The sequence below is a fragment of the Antedon bifida genome, chromosome 8 (genome assembly GCF_963402885.1).
Source record: "Antedon bifida chromosome 8, ecAntBifi1.1, whole genome shotgun sequence".
NCBI classification, from domain to species: domain Eukaryota; kingdom Metazoa; phylum Echinodermata; class Crinoidea; order Comatulida; family Antedonidae; genus Antedon; species Antedon bifida.
Genome location: NC_136233.1, coordinates 14,095,940 through 14,108,073, shown reverse-complemented (window position 1 = coordinate 14,108,073; position 12,134 = coordinate 14,095,940). Strand labels below are relative to the sequence as shown.

General features: G+C 32.1%; 1 protein-coding gene across 6 annotated transcripts in view; it reads left to right on the top strand.

The window, feature by feature from the left end:
• Positions 1 to 7,799, top strand: part of LOC144851134 (puratrophin-1-like) — an 83,049-nt gene extending 75,250 nt beyond the window's left edge. For all 6 annotated transcript variants that reach the window (XM_078708681.1, XM_078708680.1, XM_078708678.1 and 3 more), the window contains 7 exons: positions 65 to 151; positions 869 to 1,015; positions 1,406 to 1,483; positions 2,432 to 2,602; positions 3,856 to 4,036; positions 5,769 to 6,242; positions 6,362 to 7,799. In XM_078708681.1, the coding sequence (XP_078564807.1) occupies positions 65 to 151; positions 869 to 1,015; positions 1,406 to 1,483; positions 2,432 to 2,602; positions 3,856 to 4,036; positions 5,769 to 6,238 (1,134 nt within the window). In that variant the 3' untranslated portion in view covers positions 6,239 to 6,242; positions 6,362 to 7,799. The remainder of the gene's footprint in view (positions 1 to 64; positions 152 to 868; positions 1,016 to 1,405; positions 1,484 to 2,431; positions 2,603 to 3,855; positions 4,037 to 5,768; positions 6,243 to 6,361) is intronic.
• The last annotated feature ends 4,335 nt before the right edge of the window (positions 7,800 to 12,134 follow it).

Below are 12,134 nucleotides of genomic sequence, written 5' to 3'. Positions count from 1 at the left end.
TCATCCTTGTGTTAATGGCATTATCATTTAATAATCTTATTATGAACTCATTTCCTTTTTACAGACCAAAGATTTTGGATTGTATGCTTTATACAACAAGAATAAACCACGATCAGATGAGTTATTAGCAGAATATGGTTCTTTCTTCAAGGTGTGTATGCAAATTAGTTCATTTACATAAACAGTTTTCCCACCTGTGTTTAAAACACCTGTGTTTAAAACTTGGATCATTTTAAATATTAATAGGTAGAATATACATCAATGATGATTTAAACTATTTTAAATGACATGGATGCCACGTCATTTAAGATGTGTATGCAAATTAATTCATTTACATAAATGCTTTTTGCACCTGTGTTTGCAAATACATTATTAATGTGTACATGTATTATAATACATCAACATTGTATTACAAAATCATGCATGTCACAATTGTGCATGGTATTGGACAAACATCGTTGTATGTTTCTATCCATCATTAAAGATATTTTTATCATAATTGTATAGAATATCAGTCAATAAATATTTACCAAGGGATTTAGTAGAAGCTATAAATAGACTCGCCCCTGGATCAATTCAGTTCTGACAAGCATTTGACTTTCATCTTATCCTGTCTGCTGCCCTCTATGTTATGTACAATACAACGTTTAATTCAATTGTTTTTTTTTTAACCTTATCATTTAGCATAGAAATTACTTTAAAATTTGACTTGTACCACAGCATGGGCTTATACCTGAATTAGAACAAAAATGACCTTATATTACCAAATAGCTGTTTCACAAATTAATTATTGTTTCATACATAAATTAATAAATAAAGTTTAATAATGTTGCGATTCATGTTGCTTACTTTTATTTCTTGTTTTTAGACAAAACAACATGAACTTGGTGATAAGATGGACGTAGCAAGTTACTTGTTAAAACCAGTCCAGCGCATGGGCAAATATGCTCTGCTACTGAGAGATTTGATAAAGGAGTGCGGAGAAAGCAATCAAGAACTACTCACCTACCTCAAGGTAAATTTTGCTCTTGCCCCAAAATGGATCCACCTATGATAATGACATTAATATTATGATATTCTACTTTTTGCCAGATATTATATATTATACAACATGTTATAATCATAACATCATCATTAATATCATTTATCAATATTTTCATTATCATCAATGTTATCATTATCATCAATGTTATCGTTATCAATGTTATCGTTATCAATGTTATCGTTATCAATGTTATCATTATCATCAATGTTATCATTATCATCATTGTTATCATTATTATGTCATGACTCATTATCTGTATCATTGTTATGTTGAGACAATTTTGAAATGCAAAATGAATATAACAAAACTACATTTCTTGAGATAGATTACAATTTATTTTAAAAACTTTTTTATTTACAGACCACCGAATCAATGGTGAAATTCCAGCTTCGTCATGGCAATGATTTGCTGGCAATGGACGCCATCAGAGATTCAGACGTAAGTGGATTTAAGTAATAAACAGTACACTTATTAAATGAACATTAAAAAAACATAAGGTAATAGGCAACTGAAGGACAAATAGATTGATAAGAAACTCGTACATCTCTCACATAATCTCCTTGTAAAAATTTATTTTTAATCGAAGTAGCGCTAAGAGTATGTGTATTGTTTGCGCGAGTATCTCGTCCCTAAGGAGTTGGTATGCTCAAAGTAATGCATTAACATTTACGACAGTTAATGCAGCTGATTGAATGTGTCAAACAATGAACGGAGTAAATGAATGACTCAGATAAAACATGAGCTGAAACTCTTCATTGCCGTCAATCCTGATATCACTCCAGGGTCCGCGCACAGCATGATGCCGGCAACAGGTTGCGAGAAATAAAGCGTAGATATTAATAAGATAACAGCGATTCTTATCTCAGGACGTGATGTTTATCACAGTCTCAGCTGTTTATGTTCGTCCAACGAACGTAGCTCTCGCGGGAGATGACACGCCGAAGCATAGGCCCTCTTAAGATCGCTGCCAAGGAAGCCAAGATTTCCTGTTGTTCGTTGACCGTTCCCTTGGTAACTCGGCTAATTAGCGAACAACATGTGCATTATAATTGATTACTCGTTAACAAACGAGCAAGTCTATAATATAATTCTAGAAAATTAATTTTTATATTTCATTATTTCGGTACCAACAGTTACAATTAATTCACCATTTCAAAGATGTATTGCTACCCAGAAATAAAATCAACCTATTTAATAATTTAAAATTAAACAATTTTGTTATAAATTTATGACTATCAAACCAATTCTCTAAAACAAATCATAACCTTTGTTGTCTTATATGTTCAAGCATACATACAACAAAACTTCTCCTTTGATACACCCCTAATATATATTAATATATATTATCCAATGTTTTACAAATTTGATAAAATATTATTTTAATAGATTACACTACATGAACAAGGCCAGTTGATACGACAAGAAGAGTTTCTCGTTTACCGAGGCAAGAAAAAATGTTGGCGCCACATCTTTCTGTTTGAGGACACGGTAGTATTCACGAAAACGCGTCAAGCTGGTAAAGGACATGATCATTACCAATACAAGTCCAGTCTCAAGGTATTGTGTGTGTTTGTTTATTTATTCAGGGTGTTACGTACTGTAAACGTTCACCCTTTTAGTGGTTCTACTCAGACTACTGTATTGTGTTTGTTTATTTGTATGGCCAACTATTCAGGGTGTTACGTACTGTAAACGTTCACCCTATTAGTGGTTCTACTCAGACTACTGTATTGAGCGGTTAAGGCAGGGGCGCTGTTTACTGTACTTAAACAATATCGACATGGTTTCGAAGCCGACTCACTCTTAGTTCTGGCGGTGGAGCAAGTCTTCTCAAATAAGGACTATAAACCGTAGGTCCAGTGTACACAGTTATAACCCGTGTGCACTTTAAAAGAACCCTGTTCATCATTCGAGACAAGTAGGGGGTTACCCCATCGAAACTGGTTTACAAAATAACCCCTGTATCAGGGTGATTACCACCTATCTGATACATTGTCTTTTTGTTTCTGTAAGTAGGTGCCATAGGTGGCTGGTGCTTACCCAATTTAGTTCAGAGTTCTGCGTTCAAATTCTGTCTTATGTTCAAGGACAAAACTGGATTTTTTTTTTCATATCCTGTGATTGCTGATTAATTTTACTGTTGGATTTGTGCTTACATAATGAAAACCACTAATAAGACAAACCTTCGTTTCCTGTCAAGCAAACTAGACGCATTTGTGCAACTTATTTGTGCAGCTGTGCTCCATACGGATTATCCTGTAGAATAACCAAACTTAGGATATGCGGAATAGTTTCAAATATGTATATGTTGTTGCTATGATCAATCTCAATACACTGCTATCTTGACAAGATCTACACACTACTTAGGCGGCAGATGTTTTTGGGACCTATGTGGACATGATAGCCCTTTGAAGCCCCTCTCTTCTGACCAGTATAAAAACCCTATTTCCTACACATTTGTCATTTAAAGGAAATACTGATCTTCATCACAACAACTGTTTTAATACATGTTTATCGTTTTATTTGTCCCAAAAAAGGGGTGTAAAAAAACAATATAAGAACATTTATGACAAATAATAATCGATTCTTCCTTTGAATTAATATGTGTATCCTCTGATATCATCCTAAAAACAAGATATTTGGGGTTTCTGGTTTTAAATGTACCAAGTGAAAACAAAACATTTATTATATTTAAGATTAATGAAAGTGAAATGGTATACAGTGAATGTAGTTGAATCCCCAAAAATAAGACTTATTTTGATGACTTATCTTTCTGAAATTAAAAAATTGAAATATTTGTTATTCTACAGACGACCGACATTGGAATTACAGAAAGCGTTGGTGAAAGCGGCCTCAAGTTTGAAATCTGGTTCAGACGAATGAAACACAAAGACAAACGCTACACTCTACATGCGCCCTCTGTCCACGTAAAGAAAGAATGGGTTGATGAGATTACACAGTTGCTATGGAGACAGGCAGTAAAGAGTAAAGGTAGAGTCACATTAGATTCAAAATCATTTTGTTGTAAATTTTGTGTTTTTTTTAAATATATATTTTATTGTTTTGTTTTTCTTTTATTTTCGCCATTTACATCATTATTATCTGTGCTTTATCTGTTCAATCGTAGATTTTAAAATTATAATTGAATGTCAGAAATTTTTTATTGTGATTGATATCACTTCAATTTGACACTGATACAAATATTATTAAAAATTTTGATCCAATTTAAAATTTAATATCTGTCATGGATATATAGAAAGGGGTAAAGAATTAAAATCGGTTGACAGACATCCAAACCAATTCAGTTCTTTAATTGGCTAAAATAAAAACCGTAGAATATATGACACATTGTACATTCATCTATGTGTTTTTTTTCTTGCTTCCTTTAAATTCTCTAGTGTTTTTGCTTTCCTGTTTATTCCTTGTCTCTCAAACAAGTTTTCATTTCCCGAATGCTGGTCCATGTTTTAATTAATTTGATTACGTTACATTATATTTGATGGCTTTGGTATGATAGCAGTTGCATGTTCTTTTCCCGCGGGATCAACGCGATTGTCTGTGTCGTATCGTCAACATCGGATTTTGTCGTTATTTTCAGTTCTAATTTAGGGAACACTTGAAAACATCGGCCACCTTCTGTTCTTTTCAAAGTATTTTTAGTTAGCGAGTTCCTTTATTTCATTTAAGTTCAATAAACAGGTAATTGAAGACAATAGAAGCGTTGAATAGGTACAGGATGTTGCTGCTAAATGGGAATATTCTTTTTTAGGGCCAAAATGTATGTTCTTAACTATATTTCTTATTTGAAAAACATTGTTATGAATATGAATTTATTATACTACTATATACTACTACTATATAGTATCCCCTGAATATGAGTGGGCTGTAGTGTTAAAACATATATTGCATCTTGTCCCTTTAATAGGGGTATAACAAAGGAAAATTTATTAATTTAGTTTGCTAAAGTTTTAATTATTATTGATCTAAGTGGTACAGTGCATTTATTATGCAATGTATGTCACTGGTTCAAGTTGTCACAACCTTCTCCATTATATGGTCACTCAGGATATGAAATTAGTAAATTCATTTTAGTAAAAGTATTATTTCTTAATTGAATTCTTTCTATGAGTGGTTTTATAAATGAGAAAAAGCTGTGATTATGTAGGACTTTTCGATTGGTCACTTCTTGTCTCAGGTGGTATCTGACATTGACATCAGTCTGGTCTGTATTCTCTCAGCTCAGAAACATTATTCATTAGACATAATAACTATTTCCTTTGCTGAGTCACCAACAAACAATTACCAACTCCCCGAGTCCCAGCGAAGGAACATGGTTATATGTTTCTCAATGAGTCGGACCCGGTTTGTTAATAGCGGCGTACTTGTCAAATGGCCTTGTATTCTTGACCTTATTTTGAAAGCCGTTGATGGAATTCTTACATGACTGTTATTATAATCGTAGAAAGTTACCAAGATTGTTCTGACAATAGGAAAACTTTCACAGAATAAAACACATACATATTCCTTAAACTTAAATTTGTCATTCGCTAAATTCACTCGTTATTCATAAATATATTATATTCATCATAATTATTATTAACACAAATGCATTTTTCTGCAGTAGTAGTTATTATAGTTTGACCAATTCTTAATTCTTTGTTGAACAAATATATGTAATGTTACCGCAACCTGACTGTATTCTTTTAATTCTTTATCTTTACAGAGTCACGCCTTTCTGAACTGTCGTACATGGGTATTGGTAGCAAACCATGCATTGACATTAAACCGAATGAAGACCAGATAAACGACCGTGCAATTGAATTTAAAAACCGAGGTATACGTACAAGAAATTCCATCTCAGTGGCTTCGTTCGATCATCATCAGGTATCAGGACACCAACGACCGTTTTCTGTTTTATCAAATGAAAGCAGTAGTTCAAGCACAACAAACAGCAGTTCCATGATAAGCTCATTGATGTTAGAGACTCATTACGAGAGCGTTGCAGAGATCTCTGATTTTCCAAGTCTTGTTAAATGCCATCCAAACCAACCAGCACATACTGTTGGGTCATCACTGACAAAGAGCAGCTCAGATGAGAGTATGTTTGGCAGCAATCGTCGTGGTGATGACTCCATTTCAAGCAGTTCATCTGTTGCCAGTAGCAACTCATCACATGTTTCAAGAAAACTGTGAAAAGGTACATAGGTAGCTTTGGTTTAAATAACGGTACATATGTAGTTCAGTTCTAATTTGCAACAATTTGAAAATTTAATTTTGTTATTAAAGTCTTTCTCTTTTTTTTTTTATAAATTACAGAAGATCCACCAATCTTAGAATTTGTTGAAACTACGAAGAAGATGAAGTACGCTATTCTATCATTTCATCGTACAGTGTCTGACGGACATACTGGTGCTATATAAGAGGTCAGCCCCAAGAGAATCCCGCCCTAAACTGATGAAGGTCAAGTCTGGGTTGACATTCGGTTAATAATTTCCTGTATTGAGAAGTTATCAACAACAAACAAAACCGATTTTATAAATATCTGATTGGCTGCATTTCCGTGTAAAATACCATATCGTGCCAGATATATACAAACTGTGTTTTGCAAATATAAGTCAACATGTCTTGATGCCTAATGTGTTAATGTAACTAGTGCATTCATGTTGAAAGACTATAACATGTGTATTATTTGCAACACAAAAGGGTTTTTCAATATAGTACGTTAAATGTACATCTTTTTTTTTAATAAAGATGATTTAGTAAGAATTTTGATAATGTATAGAGAGAACTTGGAGAATGTTTTTGACTTTCATGAAGACAATAGAGATTTTAGAATCATTTATAATCTACTTAAGTAATGATTTGAAAAATACGTAATATAGGCTCAATTTATAATATATATATGTTGTTGCCGTGGAAACTTGCAATATAATGACAGTATACTTTATTAAGTGTAATTATTGTTATATACTTATTTTTATTTAACCAAAGACGGTCATAACGTTAGAGAGTGCATTTAGTAATACAGCTGCATGATCTTAGAAATAAAATTGGACCATAAAAAAACATAAATATAATGTAGATATTAATGTAAATAAGCTAACATGTAAACTTCTTCCAAGATATTGTAAGTAATGTTCATATTTTTTTAAGCTTATGTAAATTATCATTTATTATTTTATTGTTATATTTTAAAAGAATATAACAGTTCAGTGCGTTATACTTTTATCATTATATTTTAAAGACATTTTTTTTATTTAAGATTAAAATACATAAATTGCATGTGTTGTTAATATAATTTTAAAGCTCAAAAACATAATTTGTTGTTTTTATCTAAGTTAACTTTTAGCAAGTTTGAAAACAAATTAAGGCATTCAAATTTATAAACAGTCTGCCTTTAGAAATAAAACAGCAATGAAATATTACACTACAATTTAAATTCATTTTATTTTCCATTCTTGGCCTTAGTGAAAATGAAACAATCACAAGTATTAAGAATAATCTTATATGCAAATTTAAAGGCAACAAAAACTTCCCTGATTTTAGTAAACTAAAATATATTATTAAACACTAAAATTTAGCTATTTTAAATATTTTATTCTAATCATGACAAATTTTTACAGATAAGGATCAGCTGGTCTCTGGGTGCATTACAACAAATGAAATATACTTCTTGTAAGCCCACGTCCTACACTGAGCCCAGATTCCTGTCTGATGAACGAAATAGGTTTAGTTCACACTAAGCCAATCTGTATTCCTAAAAAATGCACGTATGTTATCAAAAACCTAAGGTACCCTAGAGTATTCAATGGTTGGTTGTCCCTTTTTATTTTTCGTGTTAAGCTCTGTCTACACTATCAAAATTTGATGTGCCCAAATATGCTAGTGATATGCCTAAATATGGTCATGATTTGACATCATCATGACCATATATGGGGAGTGTAGACACGGCTTAACACACCAAGGATAAGCCACTCCATAGAATCCAAGCTTAATGTGAACATAGCTTTAAATTGTTTTAGTTTATCTGTTCAAGCAATACAAATAATGAAGATCTTTTAGCTAGAATCTTTTTTCTGTAAAAAATACTTTTATATTGTGTAAATGTCTGTAACAATGATCATTTGGCTCAAGCTGAAAATGAACTACAAATGTACCCTTTTATTTTATAATCTATGCTGCTTTTTCTACAGTTAGATTGTTGTTGTGGTCTGACACGGTTACTGTGGTTCGACATGGTTACTGTAGGTCCACATGGTTGTTTTTATGTCTGTGTTGAACCACTATAATATACATCTCATGTTTTTGTTTGTCTTTAGTTCACACTACTTGACAGTGGTTTAAATAAGCTTTAAGTAATTAAGACCAATGTACATGCATAGTATATCAATAAACAAGATGAAATATTGAAAATATATTTAGATTCACCCTTTTAAATGTATATTACAGGAATTGTTAGTCGCGTGCAAACGTGACTCTACAGCTCACTATGTCATGTATATGGCCTTGTTGTTAAAAAGTCACCAACATTTTAACACTTTTATTTTTTGACAACTGGTTTTACTATATCATAATTAGAAAGGTCGAAATTTTGCAATTTTTTGAAAAAATCCCTGTACGAAAAAGGACCAATTTTTGACGCTTTTATTTTGTGACATATATGGTTACTATAGCATAATAAACATGCGCAGAGTCGAATAATGGGTTCTCCGCATGTCTATTAAGCTACTATGATACAGGGAATTTTCGAAAAATGACCAATTTTCGATCATTTTATTTTGTGCCATAAATGGTTACTAAAGCATAATAAACATGCTCAGAGTCGAATAATGGGTTCTGCGCATGTCAATTGTGCTATAGTAACCAGTTTTATCGAAAAATAAAAAGGTCGAAAATTGGTCATTTTTGGAAAAAATCCCTGTGCAATAGTACAGGGAAATTTTCGAAAAATGGCCAATTTTTGACCCTTTTATTTTTTGACATAAATGGTTACTATAGCATAATAAACATGCGCAGAGTCGAATAATGGGTTCTGCGCATGTCAATTGTGCTATAGTAACCAGTTTTATCGAAAAATAAAAAGGTCGAAAATTGGTCATTTTTTGAAAAAATCCCTGTACTAGTAAGGGAAATTTTCGAAAAATGGCCATTTTTCGACCCTTTTATTTTTTGACATAAATGGTTACTATAGCATAATAAACATGCGCAGAGTCGAATAATGGGTTTTGCTCATGTCAATTGTGCTATAGTAACCAGTTTTATCGAAAAATAAAAAGGTCGAAAATTGGTCATTTTTTGAAAAAAATCCCTGTACTATGGTAAGGGAAATTTTCGAAAAATGGCCATTTTTCGACCCTTTTATTTTTTGACATAAATGGTTACTATAGCATTATAAACATGCGCAGAGTCGAATAATGCGTTCTGCTCATGTCAATTGTGCTATAGTAACCAGTTTTATCGAAAAATACAAAAAGGTCGAAAATTGGTAATTTTTTGAAAAAATCCCTGTACTATAGTAAGAGAAATTTTCGAAAAATGGCCAATTTTCGACCATTTTATTTTTTGACATAAATGGTTACTATAGCATTATAAACATGCGCAGAGTCGAATAATGCGTTCTGCGCATGTCAATTGTGCTATAGTAACCAGTTTTATCGAAAAATAAAAAGGTCGAAAATTGGTCATTTTTTGAAAATATCCCTGTACTATAGTAAGGGAAATTTTCGAAAAATGGCCATTTTTCGACCCTTTTATTTTTTGACATAAATGGTTACTATAGCATAATAAACATGCTCAGGGTCGAATAATGGGTTCTGCGCATGTCAATTGTGCTATAGTAACCAGTTTTATCGAAAAATAAAAAGGTCGAAAATTGGTCATTTTTTGAAAAAATCCCTGTACTATAGTAAGGGAAATTTTCGAAAAATGGCCATTTTTCGACCCTTTTATTTTTTGATATAAATGGTTACTATAGCATAATAAACATGCGCAGAGTCGAATAATGGGTTCTGCGCATGTCAATTGTGCTATAGTAACCAGTTTTATCGAAAAATAAAAAGGTCGAAAATTGGTCATTTTTGGAAAAAATCCCTGTGCTATAGTACAGGGAAATTTTCGAAAAATGGCCAATTTCCGACCTTTATATTTTTTGACATAAATGGTTACTATAGCATAATAAACATGCTCAGAGTCGAATAATGGGTTCTGCGCATGTTAATTATGCTATAGTAATCAGTTTTATCGAAAAATAAAAAGGTCGAAAATTGGTCATTTTTGGAAAAAAATCCCTGTGCTATAGTACAGGGAAATTTTCGAAAAATGGCCATTTTTCGACCCTTTTATTTTTTGATATAAATGGTTACTATAGCATAATAAACATGCGCAGAGTCGAATAATGGGTTCTGCGCATGTCAATTGTGCTATAGTAACCAGTTTTATCGAAAAAAAAAAGGTCGAAAATTGATCATTTTTTGAAAAAATCCCTGTACTATAGTAAGGGAAATGTTTGGAAAATGGCCAATTTTCGACCCTTTTTTTTGTTGACATAAATAGTTACTATAGCATAATAAACATGCGCAGAGTCGAATAATGGGTTCTGCGCATGTCAATTGTGCTATAGTAACCAGTTTTATCGAAAACTAAAAAGGTCGAAAATTGGTCATTTTTTTAAAAAATCCTGTACTATAGTAAGGGAAATTTTCGAAAAATGGCCAATTTTCGACCCTTTTATTTTTTGACATAAATGGTTACTATAGCATTATAAACATGCGCAGAGTCGAATAATGCGTTCTGCGCATGTCAATTGTGCTATAGTAACCAGTTTTATCGAAAAATAAAAAGGTCGAAAATTGGTCATTTTTTGAAAAAATCCCTGTACTATAGTAAGGGAAATTTTCAAAAAATGGCAATTTTTCGACCCTTTTATTTTTTGACATAAATGGTTACTATAGCATAATAAACATGCGCAGAGTCGAATAATGGGTTCTGCGCATGTCAATTGTGCTATAGTAACCAGTTTTATCGAAGAAAAAAAAGGTCGAAAATTGGTAATTTTTTGAAAAAAATCCCTGTACTATAGTAAGGGAAATTTTCGAAAAACGGCCAATTTTCGACCCTTTTATTTTGTGACATAAATGGTTACTATAGCATTATAAACATGCGCAGAGTCGAATAATGGGTTTTGCTCATGTCAATTGTGCTATAGTAACCAGTTTTATCGAAAAATAAAAAGGTCGAAAATTGGTCATTTTTTGAAAAAAATCCCTGTACTATAGGCCTAGTAAGGGAAATTTTCGAAAAATGGCCATTTTTCGACCCTTTTATTTTTTGACATAAATGGTTACTATAGCATTATAAACATGCGCAGAGTCGAATAATGCGTTCTGCGCATGTCAATTGTGCTATAGTAACCAGTTTTATCGAAAACTAAAAAGTTCGAATTTTGGCAATTTTTGGAAAAAATCCCTGTACTATAGTAAGGGAAATTTTCGAATAATGGCCAATTTTCGACCCTTTTATTTTTTGACATAAATGGTTACTATAGCATAATAAACATGCGCAGAGTCGAATAATGGGTTCTGCGCATGTCAATTATGCTATATTAACCAGTTTCATCGAAAAATAAAAAGGTCGAAAATTGGTCATTTTTTGAAAAAATCCCTGTACTATTGTAAGGAAAATTTTTGGAAAATGGCCATTTTTCGACCCTTTTTTTTTTTACATAAATGGTTACTATGGCATAATAAATATGCGCATAGTCGAATAATGGGTTCTGCGCATGTAAATTATACTATAGTAACGAATTTTATAGAAAAATAAAAAGGTCGAAATTTGGCAATTTTTTGAAAAAAATCCCTGTACTATAGTACAGGGAAATTTTTAAAAAATGACCAATTTTCGACCATTTTATTTTGTGACATAAATGGTTACTATAGCATAGTAAGTATGCTCAGAGTCGAATAATGGGTTCTGCGCATGTCAATTATGCTATAGTAACCAGTTTTATCGAAAAAAAAAAGTCGAAAATTGGTCATTTTTTGAAAAAAATCCCTGTACTATGGTAAGGGAAATTTTCGAAAAATGGCCATTT